The 25,425-nt window shown below is 40.1% G+C and overlaps 2 protein-coding genes and 1 pseudogene across 2 annotated transcripts; 1 reads left to right on the top strand and 2 right to left on the bottom strand.

Annotated features, from left to right (window-relative positions):
• Positions 1-1,470: 1,470 nt before the first annotated feature.
• On the bottom strand, positions 1,471-3,730 carry LOC110756194 (LOB domain-containing protein 29-like). Its single transcript, XM_088252870.1, has 2 exons — positions 1,997-3,730; positions 1,471-1,896 (listed from the first exon to the last, which is right to left on the bottom strand). Exons 1-2 carry the CDS (start codon positions 2,273-2,275, stop codon positions 1,591-1,593), a joined length of 585 nt encoding a protein of 194 aa, XP_088108996.1. The 5' UTR covers positions 2,276-3,730; the 3' UTR covers positions 1,471-1,590.
• Positions 2,922-6,691, bottom strand: LOC148294184 (uncharacterized; annotated as a pseudogene).
• A 15,421-nt stretch (positions 6,692-22,112) lies between these two features.
• LOC110756196 (uncharacterized) lies at positions 22,113-24,305 on the top strand. Its single transcript, XM_021957600.2, has 3 exons — positions 22,113-22,233; positions 22,748-22,802; positions 23,177-24,305. Exons 1-3 carry the CDS (start codon positions 22,113-22,115, stop codon positions 24,303-24,305), a joined length of 1,305 nt encoding a protein of 434 aa, XP_021813292.2.
• The last annotated feature ends 1,120 nt before the right edge of the window (positions 24,306-25,425 follow it).

The raw sequence follows: 25,425 nt of genomic DNA, 5'->3' as shown, positions 1-25,425 counted from the left end.
GAGTGTTACATGTCAAAATCAGAACAAGCACCGACGTACAGATAATTATCCACGTCCCTAATTGAAGGAATACCGACTTGTATAACCTAGAAACCGTTGTGGTTAACCTATACTACGTTAAATAAATAAACAAACCGCCATCTAACTTGTAAAAGACGACGCATACACAAAAAAAAAAAGGATGTTTAAAGCATATTACATGTCAATAATCACACAGGCACCGACGTACAGATAATTATCCACGTCCCTAATTGAAGGAATACAGATTTGTATAACCTAGAAACTGTTGTGGTTAGCTTATACTACATTAAATAAATAAACAAACCGACGTTTAACTTGTAAAAGACGACGCATACACAAAAGAACGGACGTTTAAAGCATATTACATGTTAATAATCAGACAGGCACTGACGTACAGATAATTATCCACGTCCCTAATTGAAGGAATAAAGATTTGTATAAACTGAAACCGTTGTGGTTAAAATATACTACTTTAAATAAATAAGCAAACCGACGTTTAACTTGTAAAAGACGACGTATATACAAAAGAACGGACGTTTAAATCATATTACATGTCAATAATTACACAGGCACCGACGTACAGATAATTATCCATGTCCCTAATTGAAGGAATAAAGATTTGTACAAACTAGAAACCGTCGTGGTTAAAGTATACTATGTTAAATAAATAAACAAACCGACGTTTAACTTGTAAAAGATGACGTATATACAAAAGAACGGACGTTTAAATCATATTACATGTCAATAATCATACAGGCACCAATGTAAAATGATTTAACCATGACACACATGTGGAAAAATCGTCGCTTATATGATTATCCACGTCGGAATGTAGGAGAACAACGCCTTTTTAAAAATATTCCACGTCCATCTCTTGCGAGAATCGTCGTTTAAATTGTACAAAGAAGTCCATTGGACAGAGTTAGACGATGCTTTTTCTACAAAGTGGACGTCTGAATAGTTTAAAATGACACAATATTACTGAATACCGCCGTAAAAAATCCTACCCACGACTACTTTTGTTAAAGGCTAACGTTAAAAATTATATTGAAGGCGTGGACAGGAAAAGAAACACTACAAGAAAAAAGTCCTTTCACAACGCGCAATGTGCGTTGTGAAAACATATTGACAACATGCGGCGCACATTGTTGAAGCCGATGTCGTTAAAAGGTGTAGGGCTTTCGACAACACGCGTTGAACGTCGTCATTTATTTTGGCGCTCGTTGTGAACAACATTAACCACAACACGCGCACGTTGTAGGAGCGATTGACAACAACGTGCCGAGCGTGTTGTCTTATAATATTATGACAACATGTCTGTGCTCGTTGTTGTTTATGTTTTGACAACAAGCAATGCGCGTTGTTATATCAAATATATATGTTTTTTTTAAATAATTATCAAAATTACCTGATAAAAGTATAATTTATCTATAAATAGAAGCTCTATGATAAACATAAATATTTCCTTACTTCACATTCATAAGGCATCCCAGAATACAAAGCTTTCATTCAAAAGATAAATAAGGAGTTCCATATACATATTACAAAGTTATATTCATCCCAATATACTCATCGATGGTGAATGTAGCTGGAAACCACTGATTGAAGCTCATCAGCATCCTGAAAACCCCATTGCCTGTTGTAATTTGTTTGCATGCCAAAAGAAGACATGGAATGAGAAGTGCCCTCTTCGAAGCTGCCATATGAGACATTTTCTTCTGGGATATTCACTAAATTTTCTTCTGGGATATTTGAATTCATAATTCCATTCTCATAATTCCAACTTTGAGCTGCTTGATTAGGGTTTGAGCCATTGACAAAGCTTTGAGCTGCTTGATCCTTGAGGAAAGCTAACTGTGCTTGTAAGTTGACCACCTGAAAAGTTCAAACCAAAAGCATATACTCATCAGTTACTTCAACATACAATCTGAACAGAAACCCAATCTGAACATACAAAGGGTACTAAATGATTAACCTGCTGTTGGAGAGCAAAAATATGTGAAACACATCCATATATGGGATCTTGAATCCTGGCTTGAGCTTCATATGATATCGACATTGCGGCCTTGCATCGATCGCTCAACGGAAGGTGAACTAAAAGCCTCGACACATTGCTTGCGCCAAAAACCTTGTGGATGGCAGAAAAATCAACATCTCCCTCTTCATAGCAGAAATGAGGCGCAAAAATACACCCCGTCACACATTTTCTTCTCAAGAACTTGCAGGCTCCACAGGGAGAACCACAACCAGCCATGGTTTTGATGATCTTTTTTAATTGGGAGGGTTTTATATACGTTTTATGTTGGTGATTTTTGTTTTTGTTTTTACCGCATTATTGGTGATTTTTGCCCCGCATTATCCGCATTATTGTTTAGGGTTTTTGTTTTTGTTTTTACCGCATTATTGGTGATTTTTGCCCCGCATTATCCGCATTATGGTTTAGGGTTTTTGTAATATAATATTGCCCCGCATTATCCGCATTATTGGTGATTTTTTTTTTGTTTTTACCGCATTAATGTCGTCTTATAATATTGCCCCGCATTATCCGCATTATTGGTGATTTTTGTTTTTGTTTTTACCGCATTAATGGTGATTTTTGTTTTTGTTTTTACCGAACCTTGGATCCTACCTAACAAATAATAATAAACCATGGTAGCCATTATCAAACACATCATTCCCACTTTTTCCAGTTGCTGAGTTGGTTTTGGTTTTGTCACTTTCACCGTATTCAATTTCAGATTTACTTGTGTTTTGATCAATTGTTTAAACTTAAAGCAAGCTGGAAGGTGAAGAAAAATTGGGATCCTACCTAACAAATAATAATAAACCATGGCAATCAGAACCATCAAACGCATGTAAAGAATCATGCCATCCCTCTTAACATAAAGCAATACAAGGCATCAGTGCATTGCAACAAAGTCTGGAAAACCAAGTAACTAAACCAATCAGCAAATTTAGCATTCATAAGCAAAGCTAAACTAAATAGTAATCCCAGTTTGCAGCAATAAATTCATGTTAAGGACAGGGAAAATAAAAGTAACATCGTCTACAAAGACAGGGAAAATAAAAGTAACATAGATGGGTACCAAGAATAGGCATGTGGATCTGGCCAAAACCTTGCAGGCACTAAATTGCTTGCCTGAGTACATGTATAAAGACATATATGGCTGATTCCTTAAAAACCAAAATTAGATGCAAATTTTAAACCTTTCTACATTGTAAGTCCAAATTTCCTAAAGCAAAGACCTAAAATTGCTTACCTGGCCTTTGCTCCTTCAACTTTGTGAAGGTTTGGGAGAGACTGACGGTTTGGAATCTGATTCCAAATATACAAGAATTGAACCCAGATGTACAAGATCTACAAGATAAATTCATATGGAAGAAGAAAGAAGAAAAAGGGATTTGAAAAAAAAAATAGAACCAGAAATAACGTAGGGAGAAGAAGAGAGGGATAGGGAAAAAAAAAAAAGAGGTAGAAGAAAAGAGAGAGAGAGAGAAGAAGAACAAGAAAAAAGAGAAAGAGAAAGAAAAGAAAGAAAAAGAGAAAGAAAGAAAAAGAGAAAGAAGAGAGAGACTGTCGGCGGTACAGGGAGAAGAGAAAAGAAGAAGAAAAAAGAGAGAAGAAAAAGAGAGAGAGAAATAGAAAGAGAAAGAAAGAGAGAGAGGATGCGCATGCGCATGCGGGGCTTTTTCCCGCAAAAAATTTCACTCTCTTTTCCGCCAATATTTTATTTATTTAATAAATTAATATAATTTTGACAACACGCTTCGTGCGTTGTAGAACTTAAAACTACTACAACATGCAAGGCCGCGTTGTGAAAATAGCTCTATTCTATATTTTGACAACACGCTATACACGCACGTTGTTATAAATTGTATAATACAACATGCTGCTTCTGCGGGTTGTTAAAAATATTGTTCCACAACGCATATGAATGCACGTTGTTGATTACATGTTGTCATAAGTTATTTTTCTTGTAGTGAAAAGACGTGTATTATATTTTCAACGTCGGTTTTTGTAAAATAAAGGACGTGGTTAATTCCTTCACTATGTCATGAGGATCCAATTGTATGACGTTGTAATTTCTTACCACATCGGTTTCTAATATATGTTGACGTGGTTGGGGTTTTAAAAGTCGCTTGTGTAATCCTCCTTGACATATGTATTCTCTGAGACGTCAGATGTTTTAGACAAACCAACGTGCAGAAAATCTGTCACGGCAGTTAATGGAACAGAGATGCCTTTATTTTGTCCTTTAGACGACGGTAGGTTTTAATCGTGGAAGTAGTGTTTAACAAATTCGTCGGTTGGAGTACTCCAACGTCGTGTTATAGGGAAATATACGTCGTGCGTTGTTTTGTAGGCCGTCGTTGATGTTTATTACTACCTGCCGCTTGTAATTTAATTTTTAATAAACCGACGTGTTTTCATTTTCAGATGGCGGTTTTTATTTCTTTACGGTCTTTTGCATTTTCTTTCCACAACGTTTGTAAAAATATGACGTTGGTTTTATTTTAGACGTTTGTTTTTCCAATTTTTTAACTGGACCGTCGTATTTCGCACCTTTAATCCAGTATTTTAAAATTTTGATTTGTCGTGCCCAAAACCTGCATAATGAAAATGTGATCAGAATTAAAATGATATACATAGTTATTAATTAATGTCATACAATTAACTACATAACTAATGTCATACATTACAACAATCAATCAATCCATATATCTTCACACCCATCTCTAATATTTTCACTCCCAAACTCACCCACTAGGTCATCAAATGTGTCAACATTTGGTATCCCTCTAGTAAATGGCTCACACTCAATTGTAATATCACCTAGCACATCATCACCAATAACATCATTATATTCTCTATTAGGCATTGATAACACTACTGACCAACCACGATGCATTGGGTCGTCAACATAAAATACTTGTTTGACTTGAGAAGCCATAACAAATTGGTCATTCCTATGTCCAATTTTACTCAGATCTACAAGGGTAAATCCAAGTTCGTCGAGTACAAGGCCCGAAGTATTATCTATCCAATCACACCTCAAGATTGGGATTCTAAACGTTTGGTAGTCAAGGTCCCAAATTTCTTGAATAACACCATAAAAACCCATATTAGAGACAATATGGTTTTTATCCTTGGCACTAGCAACTTGCATAATATGTGCAAGTAAATAAACTCCACTATTTTGGACAGTTCGCATATCATCTTGTGCCTTGGTGTTAAATTTAACACCATTAATAAGATAGCTCCTATATGATGGCACTGCCATGCTTGGACCAGCTGCTAGCCACCTCAAATTTTTTGATACGCCATTATTCTCTTCCCCATTAAGTTCACTTTGAACATGCAAATTAATCATATCTCTTAATTCTATCTAACATAGAAAGAAAGAAAATTAAAAGTTCACTATGTCATTCAATAACATATATACCTTAAAGTGTAGCCATTGAATGAAAGTGCTATTGTGCTTATCTTGCAGCCACTTTGTTCTCTTTCTAAATTTTGGATAAGTAGTCTTGATGTGGATCATATGTTTCCTATATTGACAAGAAAAAATCAAGCATTACGGTCCCTTGTATATAAGATAAGCATAAGGAATAATAATATTTAAAATGGCTACTTAAATAATAAAACTCATACTTACTCAATATAAGGTAGGACTTCCTCCGTATTCTCCAAGACATATAGATGTGCCTGGTTCAACAAGTCCCGATCAACTAAGCTCACTGTGCAACCTGATAAAGGCTTTGAAACTCCCATCTTCTGGCTTAATGGCACTCCAACTGTACTAACATTAGATAAATGCTCGGTGCAAAACTCTACAGCTTCTTCAGCTATATACCGCTCAGCAATGCAACCTTCGGGACGAGTCCGGTTCTGAACATACCCTTTTAGCACTTTCATATATCTTTCAAACGGATACATCCATCTAAAATATACTAGCCCACATAGACGAACTTCTCTGACAAGATGTACTACTAGATGAACCATGATATCAAAGAATGAAGGGGGAAAGTACTTCTCAAGCCAACACAAAGTAACTACTACATCTTCTTCCAACTTATCTAGCTTGGAAACATCTACCGTCTTTGCACATATAGCATTGAAGAAGAAGCACAATCGAGTTATTGCATACCTTGCAGGCTTCTCCAAAACAGAGCGTATTGCCACAGGGAGCAATTGTTGCATCAAGGTATGACAATCAAGAGATTTAAGGCCAAGAAATCTTGAATCTTTTAAATATACAAGATTTTTTATATTTGAAGAATAACCTTTAGGGACCTTCATACCATAGAAAGAATTGCAAACTGCTCTCTTCTTTGCTCTTGACAAATTCCAAGGCTGTAGAGGCAAAAGAGTATGTCTTTCTCCATACTCGAGTTACAAATCAGTTTTGACCTCCATGTTCAATAAATCTAACCGAGCAGCAATCCCATCTTTATTTTTTCCAGGGATCTCTAGCAATGTACTAATGATACTATCGCAAACATTCTTCTCAATGTGCATAATATCTAGGACATGCCTCATAGGAAGGTATTTCCAATACTCGAGATCAAAGAATTTTGATTTCTTCTTCCAACAAACTATGTCACCATTATTCTCACCAACACTTCCCCCATTTTTCGAACCCCATATGTAATTAATAACTTCAATCATATGCAGCACTTCTTTTTCGGTTAATGGCTTGGGAGGCGTGCCATTTTCAGGTTTCCCATTAAAAGTTGCACACTGCCTTCGATACAGATGATTGATTGGCAACCATTTTCTATGCCCAATGTAACATATTTTGTGGCCATTTTTCAACATGTGACTAGGTGTATCATCGCCACATATTGGACAAGCTTTATATCCTTTAACGACACAACCAGATAAGTTCCCATAGGCAGGAAAATCATTAATTGTCCACAGTAATACACCTCTGAGTGTAAAGTATTCTCCTATGTGTGCATCATACACTCCTCTAATCCCATCCCACAGAGATTTTAAATCATCAATCAAAGGCTCTAAGTAGACGTCTATATCATTTCCGGGCTGTTTAGGACCGGAAATTAATAAGGTCAACATCATGAACTTCCGTTTCATGCATAGCCATGGTGGGAGATTATATGAAACTAAGATAACTGGCCAACAATTGTATCTGCTACTTAAAGAACTATTGGGATTGAATCCATCAGATGAGAAAGCCAATCTCAAGTTTCTCGACTCTTTACCAAACTCAGGCCATTTATCATCAACAAGTTTCCAAGACGGGGAATCTGCTGGATGAGACATATGACCGTCAACTGATTTTCTAGCAGCATGCCAAGTCAAACTCTTAGCTGTCTTATGTGATTGAAACATTCTTTTAAACCTTGGAATTGGAGGAAAATACCACACCACCTTCGTTGGCACACCCTCTTTCAAGATTGAATCTTTGCCTTCCTTCCACCTTGAGATACCAAAAGTAGGACAATTAGTTGAATCTTCATAATCCTTCCTATACAAGATGCAGTCATTGGGACATGCATGGATTTTCTCATAAATCATCCCTAAAGCAGACAAAGTCTTTTTTGCCTTGTTCATAGAGGAATGTAGTGTATTTCCTTCTGGAAGCAAATCTCCTTGAAGTATCAATAATTCTGTAAAACAAACATCACTCATTCCATGTTTTGCTTTCAAATTATATAACTTCACCAAAGCCGATAACTTCATATACTTACTGCAACCAGGGTACAAGGGTTGATCTCCATCCCCAATTACATTGGCAAACTCATAAGGATAAGATCCAAATCGCCTAAATCATTATCATCCCCTAATTCTTCAGAAACAAAACTGAACCTACTTTGTTCATCTTCTTCCACATTTCTACTAGCATTAGTAGTCCATTCCTAAGGTTATCCGTGCCATGTCCAAATCTTATAGTTTTGGTCATTCCATTAAAGTATAAGTGTTTCCTTATAATTCCAACCTGAAACAGTCGAATATTCCCACATTTAATACATGGACAACGAATATGAGTTGTATTTCCAAGATTTTCTACAGTAAAATTCAAAAATCCTTCCACCCCTAACTCATATGCCTTGGATTTTCTATCCGCATGCATCCATGACTTATCCATCTCACACACTATAAAATCATATATATAATAAAGTGAAAAGAGTAGCAATGAAACACTACTATATTCACATAGAAGAGAATAAATTGAAAATAAAAAGTAAAACAAGAATCAGACGACGGTTTTTACAAAATAATCGTCGTGTAATAGAAATTCAGACGACGACATCTCTAGTTATTGTCGTCATTAAGCTACCCAAACCCAGAAATTTGTATTGCTTTTTGAAGAACAAAGTTCTAGGTTTTAGTAGCCTAAAGACGACGGTTAATGGAGAAACAGTCGTCTTTAGGTTACCAAATGCAAACTAAAATTCAGATGACGGGAGTAAATGAACAGCCGACGCATAATAAAAATTTTGACGACGGTTTGATCCATCAACCGTCATTGTGGTTTACAAAAAACCGCAGTCTAAATCTCCCATCCCCATTCTTTTTCCAAGAACCCATGGCCAAACAAACATAAAAGAACCCAAACAGAGAGTTATTATTACAAGAATGCAAACACTAAAACATAAAAGAACCCAAATATAGCTCCCAATTAAGAACCCATAGCTCCCAAAACATATATTAAGAAACGAAAGCTACCAAAACCAACAAAAACATTTATGGATTTAAGAAGCCATGCAATATCATTAAATAAAGAGATTAGGGTTTGTACTTACATGGATATTGAGTGAGAGCTGAGAGAATATAACAAATGCTTGAGAGAGAGCTCGGAGAATATACTCAATGCTTTGAGAGAGAGCGAAAACTTTAAGACAAATTTATGTTGAAGAGAGCGAACGAAATATTTTAGGGTTAAAGGGAAATTCTGAAAATTTTAGATCACAGTCAAAAATTCAAAGGACCGCGTTTTTCAAAGACGACGGTAAATACATCGATATCGACGTTTAATGTTCACTTACGACGACGGTTTAAGGAAACAGCTGACGTTGTAAAATGAAACTACGTTGACAAATAAAGGAAACGACGTAGTAAATTATTTTTACGTCACTCCTTAAAAAACCGATGTCTTAAATATTAAATAATTAGATGGGGTTTGGGTTTCCTAGGATTCGAACGTGCGTAATTAACCAAAAACAGCGAGAGAAAACCAGCGTCGTTTCAATAAACCCTAAACCCTAAACCCTAAATTTTACAATAATTATAAAAAAGTACACAAGTAAGAGAAAAATGAACCGAAAATTGCTACGGACTCCTTTCAACAATGCCTTCTATATTAGTAGGCTAAAATTTGGATTTCATAATTTTGAATTTATGGCCACCAATGAATCACATAAACCTTAGGGTTATGTTATGAAAAGTATAAGGACTATCGTGCTTTATCTCTAAATTTTTTTGACTTTTTTTATCACTTGTAATTTTGAAAACTAAAATTACATTTTTCAAGCCTTTAGGGGCAAGACATTGTCTCAATGAGTGCATAGAATTTGTCGATTCATTTTTCAATTTTTTTTGAATATATTATGAATATTAGTAATTAAATACAATAAAAAAATATTTTTAAGATTACATTTTTTAAAGCTTTAGGGGAGAGACAATCTTTCAATGAGTGCATGGTAGTTGTCAGTTTATTTTTTGGAATTAGTTTTGAATTTATTATGAATATTAGGAATTAAATAAAATATAAAAGTCATATTAAAATGAAATGACAAATGACATAACCGACGTTGGATCCCTTTACAACGACGTTAAACAACACAAAACGTCGTCCTAGATCATATGAGATGTCGAAAAGCAAAACCGATGTGGTTTGTACGTTACTACGTCATCTTGTTCTTAATAACCGATGTGGGTTATATTTACAATGTCTTTTCTAAAGTTGTTGCCACCGTTGTTTACGTATACAACGTCAAATTTTGTAAGCTAACCACCGTTGTATGTCTTTAAGACGTCAATATGTTTGTACTAACGGATGTAGTATATCGGTACAAAATTTTTCTGTACAAGATGAAGGTAAATATAAACTGTCGTGTTTCTTCCTGTTACATGGCGTTTTTAAGAATTGCCGTCGATGTTATATTTCCCGTTTGTAGGGGCCTTTTCCTTCCGGCAGCAAATGGGTTGGGCTGCTGCAAAGAGTGATCTGAGGCAAATGTCCCCTTTATGTCTGAGTTCGAAGATTAAGCCCCAAAGACGTCTCGAAAGGGTGATGATGCCTTAGGAAACTCTTTGGCTATCTTTACCAACGAAAGTAACAACAAATTGCAAGTAAATCTTCTAGCTTGGCATGAGAGAGCTATGGCATGAGAGCAAAATTATCATGAGTTTAGCACTTTAGGAGAGAGACCTGTGGGTTACTATGAAGGTCAGAGGTTCTAATAGAAGGGAAGAGAGGTTCTAAGGAAGCTTGGTGGAGAGTTTTGGATGATTTTCGCAGTTTCCGGCAGCTTGACAGTGACTCTGTCAAAGCTTTTGTCAATCTGCTAAGATGGGGGAAATAAAGGAAAATTATCAAGGATAGCACGACAATGGCTGAGTTTGCAAGTGAGAGAGAAAGCTTGCTCTCTGAAGGTTGTGGGTTGTGTTGGGTAGAAGGGGTCTTATTTATAGCAGCTGGGAATGGATCTTCTCCAAGAAACCCTAATGGTTTCTTCCTAATCTAACTAAGCTTTCCTCTTCCTTTCTTCTCCTCTTTCTTGACTTTCCTCATGGTGGCAGAAATTAGTGCTGCCCAATCCCACAAAATCAGAGACTCTTGGGAGCTCCAGGCTTCTTCCGGCGGCTGCCTCAGAGGAGAACTTCCATTTTCACCCATTTTCTTTCTCCTCTTTCTTCCTCTTTCCATGGCCAAATCTGATGAAGGAAAGAAAGTGGGTGCGCCTGCTCATTTAAGGGATGGCATCCTCCCTTGCATGCCAAAATCCCTTGGTTTCTTGAATTCTTGCACTTGGAACTTGTTCCTTGGCCTCCCAGCAGCCACTCACGTGTAGATTTCCAAAGTTCCTTCGTGGTTTTGTCTCCAAGCTGAGTGCCAAGGCTTATGCTGGTTTTTATCCTAATTATGTTGGCTTTTAAGACAACCACATGATCTATCCAATGGATGAGATGGCTTCATCAAATGTTGGGCTTTCTAGTTTGTTCTAATTGGATCAATGGGCTATTTTGGTTAGTTTATTCTAATTGGATCAATGGGCTATTTTGGTTGAAGCAATGGTCCATCTCCTTTCTCGTGCTTACCCACATTTGGGCCTAAGAAATGGGCTTGAGTCCCGAGTCTCCCAAGCGACCCGGAACTTCCACTTCTCGGTCCATCAATGGGCCTCATGACAATTTATTACCATCCATACCACAACCCACTCAAGCAAGCCCCGGGCATTTGAGTGGCTTAGGCCCACTTAAGCTTGTTGTGGAATAATAATTTCCCGCTTGGCATGCTCTTAAGTATGACGCTTGATAGGATAATTGACATGAATTTGCAGTGCTAAATGCATCCTTATAATTTTAACCTCAGTTTCTATCGTAATAGAGTTTTATGTGGCATGGCATGCAAGATACGGCTCGTGCATGGCAGACTTCTGTGCACTTCAAATTGAGTCTTTTTCCAATAATATATCGTCCTGGGCCAGGAATTTATTCGGGCCCAATCGTGGATTTTTTGGGCCTCAACATTAGCCCCCTTAATTATAAGGGCCATGGGCAGGTGCTGGAATGGGCCTGATAATTAAACCCAACCCGAAAAAATCAGGTTTGTAATCATAAGAAGCTTATTTTCTTTCCCACGTGCAAAAATGACGGCGTGCCTCGAAACCCAACGGTTGCTTGCAGTTTCCCAATGCCAACTGCTCTCTTCCCCTTTTTTTTGCCATTATTTTATTCCATATATCCCCTTTTTGTATTTCTTCTTCTCTTTATTTCCTCGTTCCTCGCACCAGACCGAAAGAAACCTCCTTTGTTACTTTTTCCTTCGTTCTTCTTCGCTCTCCTTCGTTTTCCCACGAACTCAGCTCGAGTAAGAGAGCAAAATCAGATGGAGACCACCCGATTCCAGCCGCAGGGAAAGAGCCCAAGTCAGACTCAACTTTGCCACTCCTCCCTCGTTCGAAGAGGTCCATTCGCCGCCGCTGGAAGAGGTTTCGTTGTGCGGATGTTTCTTCAAAAACCCCCGATTTCTCTCCCTTTTCTGCCATATCTGAGGTTATTCTTTGGGGTATTAACAAGGTATGCTCTTTTTTTTTTTTGCTTCTTCTTAGATTTATTGGGGAATTTCGTTGGTTTCTTCGCACCCACATGTATTCCCTTCGGTTTTGGTAGTCAAGCACCCAAACCCTATCCGACCTATTTTGTTATTGCAGTGACATAGGTTTTTACGGCGTGGGTGCTAGCAAGGGTTCACACCGATCTTCTGGGATTCTCTTCTCCCTGGTTTGCCCTTTCACGAGCTGCTGGAAGGGCGCCGAATTTCGTTGGTGAGTTCCTTCCTTCCTTATTCTTGTTTCTTCATTCCCTTTTCCATCTTTCTTATCTTGTGTTGATCTCCTTTGCGTTTATGGGATAGTTGAAATTTGAATGACATGCTCCCTTCTCTTTTTGGTGCAGGTGGCTACGTTTCTAATACAAGCAGGGGCAGGTGCTGGAAGCTTTGCTTCATATTTCTTGCTGCTGGAATCTCTGAGTGCCTTGGCTCCCCAACTTAAGCACCTAGCCTCCCGTATCAGTCTCTTGGTGAGTAATTCTGCCAATTTAAGTGTCTTAAGAATAAGTATAGACTGGTGCTTGGCCTAGGCTTACTCTCTTTGCGAACACCTGCTTTTTTGATGGTGTATGTATATACATATATATATTTTCTGTCGTTGCTGCTGGAAATAGAGATTGATGGAAGGCATGTCTTGTGATGCTTGTTTCCTTCTGAGAGAGGCTTTACTTGTCACACATGTTGATCACAAAGTGATACCTTTGCTTGTCACGAGCTTGAATTTTAATTTGCATGTTTACTTAGACAAACTCAACCTGCCATGCTTGGCGCATATTTAGCATGTGCTAAATTTTTATTTTATTTTTTAAAATTTCCCCCTTTCTTTTCGTGCAGGGATTCAAGCTTTGTCATGGCATCTACTGATTCTTCCTCCATCATTAGGGATCATCTCTATTCCATAGATGACAAGCTAAAAAGGGGTAGGCCCTGATCGGTTCATAATTGTATATCATTTTGTACCCTTCTAGCTTATGATTTGGTTATGTTTTTGAGTTAAACTTGTGCTTTTAATCCTTTTTGTGTTTATCTTTCAGCTTTAGGTAACAATGATGGCTTTGGATATGAAATGATGTAATCCATGTATGTTAAAGCCTGATTTGGATAAAGGGATGAAGAGCTTAAAAGACAAACTCATTTTGGCTACAGCCCCCTGCCAGTCCAGTTCCGTAGGTCATATTGCAAGCTTTGTTTCAGCAACCTACACAGCTCGGATGAGGCAGCATTCTTCATGAAAGTTGTTCCAATGGGTGTGTACTATAACATATCCAAAATTCAGCTCCATTGGATAAATCTGGAGTCCGTTACCTAGCAAACACAGAACCATGCTCAGGATGGATCTTATCAGCGCGGAAAATGAGTTAGAAATTTGTTTCGGCCTTAACTTCTTCCTCCGACCTTGGATTGGCCCAAATAACATATGGATGGAAAGAAGACATTCTGAACTTCAATTTCGAGTGCTTAAAGTCCTAATTTGATTAAGAGAAGCCCAAGTTGTAAGCCCTTGAAGTTGCTGGTCATGCTGACCTCAGCATGTGCTGGTTGGATGCTTGGTCATGGTGAGCTAGGTATGAGCTATCATTTCTGGTTGGAAGCTTGGTCATGGTGACATGAAGATGAGCTAGGGCTGCTGGTGGGATCTATTGGTGAAGTGCATCAACCAATTCAGATTTTATAATGCAAGTGTTGTATGCATTAGCCATATTGAATTCAGATTTATCACTCCCCTCTCCCTATAAATACCACATCCATTCCACATTCAAGACACAACAAATCCTAGGATTCACAACCCCACAATTCACTCCAACCATCCTCAAACACTCTCAAAATCCCAAACACTCCAACAATCACCAAAACAACTCCAGCAAACCTCTCTTCCATTTCCCTACGAATTTCATCTTCCTTAGCCATCACCACTCACTCAAACTCATCCCAAATCACCTCCATATCCTTCATCATCTTTCGAGAAGTGGGGAAGCTCTTGGAGAAGCATTAGAAGTGGAGAAGCACTTGGAGAAGCCTTGGACACCACAAGAACTTCAGAAAAAGGGTTTTTCTACTCTTATTGCATTCATTATGTTTTCTCATTTCTGTTCAAGTCTCTTTTCCATTATGAGTAGCTAAATCCATAACTAGGGCTTCGATGTAACCTAACATGAATATTCTGGGTTTATAAGTTTGGAGTTTCAAGTTTGATTCATGATTCATGTTCTTATTCATTATGCTTATAAGTTAACATGCTTGTTTGAATGATTGATCACCATTAGAACTTGTTTGTTAACTATCTTGGTTTGAATTAAGAGTATACACCATGCTTTAATTCGAATTGAACTATGAATAGGAAGAGTATGTATGGACATTCGACAACAGGGATTAGATACATACTTGGTTGTTTAAAATGTTCTTCTATGCTTAATGGGTTCCTAATGCTTAATTTTAGGTTAGACAACAAATGATCAAATTAGGGAATTAGGAACACAAGGTTAGGACCAAACACCATGGCCTAATCATACTTTAGCTAGAATCAATCTTTGAATCTGAATTAGACTTGTTACTTGAATCTTTATAACCCAGAATTGAATTGTTATGGTGATTCGAATGCCCTAGTCTCAAAATCTGTTTTCCAACTCTTAAAACCACTCTTTGTTACATTTGTTTACTTGTTTTTGTTTGAAATTTCATTTTGCTTCTTTTGTTCAACAATCACAACCACTCTTGTTTTAAATTCTGTTTTAGACATAACCTCCTACTTTCTTGAATTTGGGAATCTAAGTACATAACTAGTTTTAACTTCTCAGTCTTCGTGGGTACGACCTCGTACTTGTCTTGCTATACTACTAATTGCCCCGTACAATTGCGAGTTAACATAATATTAACAACAGGCCCCCTCCCTTACTCAAAGGTACTGGTGAAGACACAGTCATATATGGAGAACCAGCCCCGGAAGTAACTCCTGTGATTGATCCTGCTTCCATATCGAGGTGCTGTATAGAGAGGGGTTTGTTTCCGGCAGTCCCTCTATTTTTTCAGTATCCGTGCGGCACCAGCAAGGGCTGGTCAGAATGGGTAGATCGAGAACTAAGGGACCCATCTACTAGTGATATCTTGAGCCGGGCAGGGGTGCTGGACGATATCTTTCTTTCTAAAGCATGGGACATCCACGTTGAGGCCAAAATGCTCCGACATGTAGTGAGGCGATGGAGTACCGAGACACACACCTTTGTCTGTTCATGGGGGGAGTTTACTCCCACACTTGAGGACGTAGCTAATATTCTTCACCTCCCACTTTGCGGCAGCCAAGACCCTTTCCATATCACACTGACTCATGAAGATAAACTTAAGCTTGAGGCTTTACGAAAGGGTGCCCCAACTTCTACTAGCACCTCTCTGCGCTTCAGCAACTGGATACAGTTTTTTGGGGATGCTAACAGGAATGAGCCATGCCGCCTCGCAGCGTTTATATCTTTATGGCTTGGCAGATTCCTCTTTTGTGATTTTTCCCAAGATTGCCTGCATGCGCGAGTGTGTCCTTTGGCGCTGGCGGTAGCACACAGTGATATGATTCCACTAGCCCCCATGTTCTTGGGGCATCTATACCATTTGCTTGATCAGGTTCAGTTTCTTGAGAAAGGGGCAGCGGGAACCATGGCCGTGGAAACTTTATTGAACTCTAGCTTTCTCCAAGTATTTCTATGGGAACGGTTCAAAGGGATAGAAGTATCTCCGCATCCTTATTCCAAGGCCAAGGAATCTGCTGATTTTGATGGTGGTTGGTATGTGCCGTTGAAACTTCCTCTGATCTGCCGATGGTTCCGACCTATGCAGAGGAAGGGCCAAAATTTTCTAGAGCTGCTGGACAATGTTGAGAGCTTCATCTTCCGCCCCTATTGTGCCTTGTCGGAAGGATTTAGCCATGTGCCTCTTTAAGCTGACTCTGATGATTTGATTGAGGCTCTAACAACTACGGCACGGGGTTGTCGACTACGAAGAAAGGCGTTGTTGAGTGCCGCACGCTTTCCTTTGCCGACACTGGGTGATGACCATTTGGAAACTTCTGTGTATTATTCAGCTCACCGAGTCAGACGACAGCTTGGATTCGATCAAGGTGTGCCTTCCGATCCTAGTCATGGGAATCCTTTTTCATTGCACAAGGTTTTTTGGACCGAGGGCAATGTACCGGAAGATGGAAACCTCTTTGCTCTTGCTTTGGCCGACAAGGGGTGCGTCGGTGGCCTCTCGAAAGCATACCGAAATTACTGGAATCGCTGCTTTGCCTCATTTAGCCGGTTCCATGCCGCTCATTGTGACAGGTTGCTACCCACCGTGGTTTATCATGCTCGTCTAGTATCCGAAGAGAAGGCAATTTCTTTGAGTGAAAAGCGAAATCTGCCCTTTACCTCTAGAAGTGGGGAAATTATTGGTGATTTCTCCAAGCTAAAACAGAAATTAGAGAAGCCCAGCTCTCACAGTGCCGGAAGAAGTACTGCACATGGGAAGCGGAAGTGAGAGGGAAGCCATAGTGTTGAGAAGAAGAGGCATGCTGCAAAAAGCCCAAAAAAGTTTATTCCTAAGGTAGCGGCAAGCGGTCCCCCCAGCTCCAAAAGGAATGCCCCCACAGTGCCCTTGCTGCGACAGCAACTTGTGGCCTCTGTCAGCAGCAAACAAGTCGACAAGACGCCGGAAGCTCCGCCTTCTCGCAGTAAGTGCCACTTACTAATTACTCGTGTTTGTGTGTTCCTTTCATATATATGCATGTTTTTTCTTTTTTCTTTTTTTTTGGCTGGTTCTGGACTTGCTTTCTTCCTTTTGTTTTACAGGTACTTCCCAAGCCCGAGGCAAGGGCGAGAAAGCCCCCATGGTTCCGAGACGCCGGAGCATGCGTATACTTCAAACACAATTTGCTGGCACTCACCGAGGCAAAGGCGCATACTCAGGATCTGATGTAGTAGTGGTAGCTGATGATGATGATGATGATGATGGAAGCAACGAAGATGATGCTGTAGGAACTGGGATTAGCACCCACGAGCAAGGGAGTACTCACAGCACGAATGGCACGGACGAGGACCTTGACGAGGACCAGTATTACAGCTGTGATGAGGGCACCTACCCGGATGCTGATACTTACTCAGAGGAGCCGGATACCTCAGATATGCCTCCCGGACTTGCTAGCAGCCCCGAGCGACGCATGAATCTTGAATTGGTATCGGAGATCTTTCTTGTTTGTTGCATTTGCATATACGTGTTGCGTGTTGCCTGCTTCAACTCACAATTCGTGCCCTGTCACATATATATATATATATATATATATTTGCAGGTGGTCCTTACTGTTATGGACACGACATATCCTTCTTCGGAGGTTGGCCCTAGTCTTCCTACCGTTGACACTATGCAGACTGCCGACGAGGTACCCACCCCTTGTTCTCCATTTTCTATGTTCCGGTTTAGCCTCTTCTTGGGTCTCTCATCACTTAGGCTTGCTTTTCTTTCTTTTCTTAGGTTGAGGGCGCTCCACAAGGCGCGGAAGGCGTACCCTTTACTCCTCCGACTGATGCTGCTGCCATTGTTACTTCGCATCTTCCAGCGGCAACGATTCCTACTTTGGCCCTCCTCGACACAGCTGCTAGCACCACTCCAGACCTTCCAGCAGCATCAATTCTTGCTTCATCCCTCCTCGATATAGCTGCTAGCACCACTCCAGACCCTCCAGCAGCATCAATTCCTGCTTCAGCCCTCCTTGACATAGCTGCTAGCACCACTCCAGACCTTCCAGCAGCATCGATTCCTGCTTCAGTCCTCCTTGACATAGCTGCTAGCACCACTCCAGACCTTCCAGCATTGTCAATTCCTGGTGACGTCCTTGATGTGGGCCATCCAATTGGCAGTACTTCCACAAAAGTTTCTGTTGTAGAGTGCTCATCGGAAAAAAGCATGTCTTGGCAAGATTGGGAGACTTCCTTTATGGCGTTCAAAGCCTTCTTTGATGGCGGTGTCAAGATTCTTTGGTCCATCGACGAACTCCTCCCTCTCTGTTACAGGTTCGATGGGTATGCGACATTCCAAGGTGCCTTCGTGTATCCAGAAATAATTGGAGTCTTGAGAAGATTCATGGACAAGTACGGATGCTTTGCAGAGGTCACGGGTATTACTTCATCCTTCTCCAGGAGCGCCGCCTTCCGGGCTTTGGGTTTGGTACTTCACGGGATGGACACCATGGAGCTTTTGGACATCACAGATCACCGACTCCTTTGCTGGCGAGACGCCATCTACGAGGCTATGACCCTAGGATTCCATGTGGATTTTCTCCTCAACTTGGTGAGGAATTTGGCGCGAGCCGTATTTGGGGCGCGAACTCTTCATGGCATGGGGCTGATGCCAGGTTCGGATGAAGTGAAGATTGCGGCTGATGCCTTGAACCTTAGGCGGCAAGAATTGGAGACTCAATGTCGGGAATTACATGATCTTCTTCTTGCGAGAGGCGTCTTTGTCGATGGTGCAGAGTGTGTGACAGAAGTAGCAGCCAGGTTGTCTCATAGGGCATCCTCCGTCCTTTTTGGACATTCTCTATAGTTTCATGGTATGTTACACTTCCGATTCCCTATCCCCTCGTCTTTCTTCTTGTTGCCATCTCATCCCCTTCACTGCTAGGCTGCTTCTTCCAGCATCATCCAGTTTTGACACACGCTCTTACTGCTCCTTTTCCTCTTGCTTGCAGGTTATTTTCCTTGGGGTCCACCGGCCTGGTGCACAATTCCCGTCCTTTTTGTTTCAATAGGATGCATGAACCTTCAGCGTGTATAACCTCGATATCTTTCTTTTTGTTATGACTGTGTACCTTTTGGATAATCTAACGACTATGTCGTTATAATTTTGCAATGTAATTCTGAACCGCTGGGGCTTGTAACAATTTCTGAATACTTGAAACATATTGTAGTCCCCGTATTTCATATATATGCTGCTTGGTTGGGAAAATCTGTCCTTATGAAACCCCTCCTTTTTTTTTGAGATTTTCTGACAGGTTGGGTATCTTAAAAAAAACAAGGCATATGATGCCAAAATTTTGGTGGGAGCTGAATTCCTAAATTTCCTTTGCATGGCTTGTCTAATTATTAGGCCTGAAAAACACCTTCTTGTCATGCCTTGAAAGGGCCAGACTAGTGTGCATGGTTTTTACCAAAATTCCAGATGTTTTGCATTGCTTATTGAGGGGGTACAATGATTCCGTTGTTCCAGCACCCCAAGAATTGCATGCTCCTTTTTTTTGTAATAGCTTGGCATATGTCATTTTGCTTAGGCGTGATGCTTGTTGATGATTTGGGACCCCATCCAAGTGGCTTTGCTTGGCATGTTTTACTGCTAAGTGGCATGTATATTTTTTTTCATTATTATTATTATTATATACGTATATATATATATAGTATTTGATGCAAGGTAAGTTTGGTGATACATAAAGGAAAATAATAGTTCAGAGGCAGATTTTCTTTTTCAAAATACTCCTTCATCTTCATTGCAAAGCTCATGCTACCATAATGGTGCATCATACAAGAGTTTTTAAAAATACCAAGTGAGGGCATAGAAGGAGTTCATATTCGAAATGAAAAGAAATGCAATAATGAAAGTGCAGACTATAAAATCGACTTAGCAGTAGTAAGGTTTGAGCCACTTCCAGTTGATGGGATCCGTTAGCATGCCTTCTTTGACAGAGATCAAGCGATAATAGCCGCTGCTGTAAACTTCTTTGATTGCAAATGGTCCTTCCCATTGCGGGGCAAACTTGGAAGGTCCCGATACTTGTCTCCTCACATGCTCGAAGACTTTTAGCACGAGGTCTCCTTGCTTGAAGGCTTGCGGCTTGACTGCTCTGTTGTAAGCTTGGGCAATGGTTCTGTGGTAAAGTGCTGTTCTTCTTTTGGCTTCCACTCTTTTCTCATCCAAAGCCTCGATATCTAACAAGCGCCACTCCGAGCATGTCTTTGCATCCCATTCAAGGTCATTAACAGCTGATACTCTAGCAGTGGGGATAGTGATTTCGATGGGAGATATGGCATCGAAACCGTACATAAGCGAATAGGGCGAGAAACCCGTGGCGCTCCTTGGAGAGGTGCGGTAAGCCCATAAAGCATCCGGCAGGTGGACACTCCAGCCTCCTTCATACTCATACACCATCTTGCTTAGGATTCTCAACAAAGTTTTATTTGTGGCTTCCGCTTGGCCATTTCCCTGCGGGTAGTATGGTGTGGAACGACGATGCTTGATGCCATAGCCGCTAAATGTCGAGCTTACTTGCTTGTTAACAAATGGGGTACCATTGTTGGTGACGATCTTGTATGGGATTCCGAATCTGCAGACGATGTATTCACGGATGAAATTTGCAACGGCAGCCCCCGTGGCCTTTCGAAGAGGAATTGCTTCAACCCACTTTGTGAAATACTCAATGGCTGTGAGGATCCATATATAACCATCAGAAGGCGGGTGGATAGTTCCGATCAGGTCAAGCCCCCAAGTGTGAAAAGGCCAAGGAGTACGCATGTCCTGCAATAACGTGGGAGGCTTGTGACTTAGATTGGCATGAACTTGGCATGTATGACACTTCTTCACGAAATTGTATGCATCATTCTTCATGGTGGGCCAATAATACCCGACGTTCAGCAGCTGCCGATAGAGTCTTTTCATCCCTTGGTGTTCACCACATTCTCCAGCATGAATTTCCTGCATCACTTGCTGCGCTTCATATTCTCCTAAGCATTTCAAAGGTTCACCATTAAACCCTTTGTGATAGAGAGTGGATCCATCTATGAAGTATCTCTTCTGCGTCTTTTTGAGCTTGTGGGCATGCTTAGTGTTGCTTGGTAGAATTCCTTCAATAAAGAATGCCAAGTATGGCATCTTCCAATCTTTCGCAAATGAAATGGTGAATGACTCTTCGGTGGAGGGTATTGTTGCACAATTGGGACAATTGGTTTGAACTTCAGCTGCTTGTATCTTCATTTCTGGCCAATAATAACCCTTGCGTTGTAGGCGTCGGTATAGGCTGATTATTGGCTCCAAATTGCAAGTGGCTTCATGTACCTCTCAAAGTCTTCTTTGTGCCTCTGTCAGTCCTATGCAGCGGGTCAGAATACCTCCCGGCAGGCGTCTGTAGAGTTCGCTAAAGATAACCACATAGTCCTTCAAGTCCTTGATGTTGCTTCATTCGCTCAACTTTTCTTTTACTGATTTTCTCCAATCTTTTTCTTCCAGCGGCTCCTCTTGAGCCATTGCTTCAACTGCTGGAACATCTCTCTTTACTACGGTGATGTTGGGTTGCTCTTGGATAAATGAGAGCTTTGACCTCAACGTAGCCAAGGCATCTGCATACCTATTAGTTACTCCAGGGATATGTTTCAGCAGCACCTTCTAGAAAGAACTGACAAGCTTTTCAGCAGATGTGCGATATGGTTCTAATGTTGCTTCTTTCACAGCAAAGCTTCCTTGTAACTAACTTAGCACCATATTTGAATCGCCAATGATTTTAATCCTTTCTATGCCCATTTCCTTTGCTGTAGATAATCCCATAATGAACGCCTCATACTCCGCCACATTATTTGTGCATGGGAAATTTAGTTTTAACGAGAGGGCCGTGGCTTGCCCTCCGGGGTTGATGAGTGATAAGTCCATATTTTACATATATTTTATGCCTCCTTTACTTATTTATTTGTTAATTTTCTTGGATTAAATTGTTGGGTTTAATGTATTTTGTGAGAATTTTGTAGTTGATCCCTAATATACAACAAGGATTAATTGGAGACAAAGAAGATGTTTCATAGAAGGCAGTCAACCGGTCAAAGCTTAAAGGAGGAAGTTTGGTCAAATCCTTGTGGAATTTGGAGAAGCAATCAAAGAGATATTGGGAAAGATATTGGGAAACCTACTTTTGGTAGTATTTGATTGTAACTAGGTTTAGGATTTGTGTATTATATATAGCTAGGGATGGCCTCATAGAGGGGATCCATACTTTCACTACCCGAAAATACCCAATTCTTGCAAAAGAGAAGTCCTGCTGCCGCCAGCCACCTTGGAGCTTTTTGGGAGTTTTCGAGTTCATCTTCATGTCTACCATCAACCACTCTGTGATTCTCAATAAGTTTATCATGTTCTAATTTCCTTTTTGCTAGGGCTACGATGTAGCCTAGCCATGAATACCTTATTTATGTGTTTATGTTAATTTGATATTATTTTCCATGTTAAGTATCTTTTACCGTTCTTAATGCTTTAAGTGCTTGATCACCACTTAATTGATTTGATGCTTGAGTTGACGATAGGAATATCCAACTTAGGATTTTGCTTCTAGTAATTGATACCATAGGTTACTTGAGTGAACTGGAAGGTTAATCGAGGCTTGTGTGATTTCCATAAATTTCCATAGAACTTAACGGGTTTTTACTTCTTAGTTCTTCATCTAGACATAGAGTGGGACGGTTGTAGGAACACTTTTGGTATAGACAGGTATGTCATATTGAATAATTAAGGGAAATTTATCATTAACATGGATAATAATTAGGATTAACTGGCTACAGGAATACGGTAGAATTGGCTATGGTGAAGTCGGAACCCTAGTGCTCATACCATCAGTGTTTGCCGAATTTTATTATTGTTTATGTTAGTTAATTCTTGTTAATTGCTTACGTAATTCAAATCAAAGTCTCACCATTCGAATATCCAGATAAAGTTTAGGATTAATCATAATCAGTACTCAGTTAATTAGTCTTAGTCTCTGCGGAACGATACTGACTTACCACTACACTATTTTGCTACGATTTCGTGCTCTACAATTTCGTTAACAATGAGTACCACACCTGCTCCTCCACCATTTGACGTAGAAGAACCATCAAAGTAGAGGGTCAAGTTTTGACAGAAAGAGAGTCGGGTACATTGCCCAGCCAAACGGAAGTAAACCTGAAGAATGTGGAGCAAGCTAAGGCTATTACATTGCGGAACGGACGACCAATCAAGACAGCCGTTGATTTGGACCAAGAGCACGCTACAGAGCTTCCTGCCGCAAGCAAGGAGCAACAGAAGAAAGTTCTAGCAGCTGCCATTGTTTTTCCAGCAGCGGCCAATGCTGTTCCAGTAGCTGCCAAACAAGATGGTTCAATTGGACAACTGAGAGCCACATCCTATGTCCCTGAAATTCCATTCCCGCAACGTTTAAAGAGCAAGAAAATTGAAGAGCAATTTGAGAAATTTTTGCACATTCTTAAGAAATTGGAGATCAATATTCCTTTCATTGATGCACTGGAACAAATGCCCACATATGCCAAGTTCATGAAAGATATCATAACTTCAATGAAGAAATTGGGGAACAACCCCACAGTAAAGTTGTCCAAGAGATGTAGCGCCATCTTGCAAGGCCACAAACTGCCAGAGAAAAAGAAAGATCCAGGGTGTTTCGATATACCTTGCACAATTGGTTCTATTTATTTTGATAAAGCGCTGTGTGATTTAGGTTCTAGCATTAATTTAATGCCCTTATCTATTGCTAGAAAAATGGGTTTGGGGGAGGAAATTAAATCTACTTCGGTTTCTTTGCAGATGGCGGATAGATCAATTACACTACCCAAAGGCTTGATCGAAGATGTGATTGTTAAGGTTGATACCCTTGTCTTTCCCGCAGATTTTCTTGTCATAGATATGGAAACCAATGGCCATACACCAATCATCTTGGGCTGGCCATTCTTACTCACTGGGAGGACCCTAATTGACGTTGAACAAGGTCTTGTGGTTTTAAGGGTAGCAGACAAGAGTGTGGCAATCAATGTGTATAAAGCTTTACTCTATCCAGAAAGTGAAGAAACATGCATACTGATGGATACATTGGAAAGAGATATATCCTCCCACTTTGAAAAAGAACATCCATGTGATCCATTAGAGGCTTGTTTAGTCCACAACAATAACAAGGAGATGGCAAATCAGGAAATTATTGAGATGGCACAATACTTGGATGCATAAAAGCCAAAAATTAAAGATAAGTGGCCGGAATTCGAACCACTCGATGAAGCACCCCCTAAGCTGCAACCAAGCACCATTGCTGCCCCCTCCTTGGTCTTAAAGCCTCTCCATCACATCTAAGGTACGCTTTCTTAGGTGAAAATAATACTCTTCCTGTCATTATTGCTGCTAATTTGAACACTGCAGAGGAAGAGAAACTGTTAAAAATTTTGCGACAGCACAAAGCTGCCATAGGATGGACAATTGCAGATATCAAGGGAATTAGCCCTTCCAAGTGTATGCACCGCATTTTATTGGAGGACAGTTTCAGACCTTCCATTGAGCATCAACGTCGACTCAATCCAAACACGAAGGACGTTGTCCGAACTGAGGTACTTAAATTACTAGATGCCGGTATTATTTATCCTATATCATATAGTAGTTGGGTGAGCCTTGTGCAGGTTGTGCCAAAAAAAGGTGGGATCACTGTTGTCAAAAATGAAAACAATGAGATGGTGCCGACCCGCACTACAACTGGATGGAGAGTTTGCATCGACTACAGAAAATTAAATTCAGCAACCCGTAAAGATCACTTCCCGCTTCCATTCATAGATCAAATGTTGGAGAGATTAGCTAAGCATTCGCACTACTGCTTTTTGGATGGGTATTCTGGGTATAATCAAATACCAATAGCTCCTGAAGATCAAGAGAAGACCACATTCACATGCCCGTTTGGCACCTTTTCGTACCGACGTATGCCATTTGGCCTATGCAATGCACCGGCCACTTTTCAACGGTGTATGATGAGCATTTTTTCCGACATGGTGGAACGTTTTATTGAGGTATTCATGGACGACTTCTCTATCTTTGGCTCTTCCTTTGATTCATGTCTACATAACTTGGCCTTAGTTTTGCAAAGATGTGAAGAAACCAATTTAGTTTTAAATTGGGAAAAATGCCATTTTATGGTACAAGAGGGAATTGTTTTGGGGCATCAAATTTCAGCAAGAGGTATAGAAGTTGACAAAGCGAAAATTGACACCATTGCTAAGTTGCCACCGCCCACCACAGTCAAGGGCATTCGAAGTTTCTTGGGTCATGCCGGATTTTACCGTCGATTTGTTCAAGATTTTTCCAAAAT

The sequence above is a fragment of the Prunus avium genome, chromosome 5, assembly GCF_965620075.1.
Source record: "Prunus avium chromosome 5, drPruAviu1.hap1.1, whole genome shotgun sequence".
Taxonomy (NCBI): Eukaryota; Viridiplantae; Streptophyta; class Magnoliopsida; order Rosales; family Rosaceae; genus Prunus; species Prunus avium.
This window is presented reverse-complemented; position numbering and strand designations above follow the sequence as displayed.

Excerpts from the sequence above, each read along its gene's own strand:
- LOC110756194 (XM_088252870.1), bottom strand. The coding sequence starts at position 2,275 with ATGGCTGGTTGTGGTTCTCCCTGTGGAGCCTGCAAGTTCTTGAGAAGA. Across the intron at positions 1,897-1,996 it reads TTTTTGCTCTCCAACAGCAG|GTGGTCAACTTACAAGCACA; the intron begins GTTAATCATTTA and ends TGAACTTTTCAG.
- LOC110756196 (XM_021957600.2), top strand. The coding sequence starts at position 22,113 with ATGTTTCATAGAAGGCAGTCAACCGGTCAAAGCTTAAAGGAGGAAGTT. Across the intron at positions 22,234-22,747 it reads TATTGGGAAACCTACTTTTG|TTCTTCATCTAGACATAGAG; the intron begins GTAGTATTTGAT and ends TTTACTTCTTAG. Across the intron at positions 22,803-23,176 it reads AACACTTTTGGTATAGACAG|AAGAACCATCAAAGTAGAGG; the intron begins GTATGTCATATT and ends CATTTGACGTAG.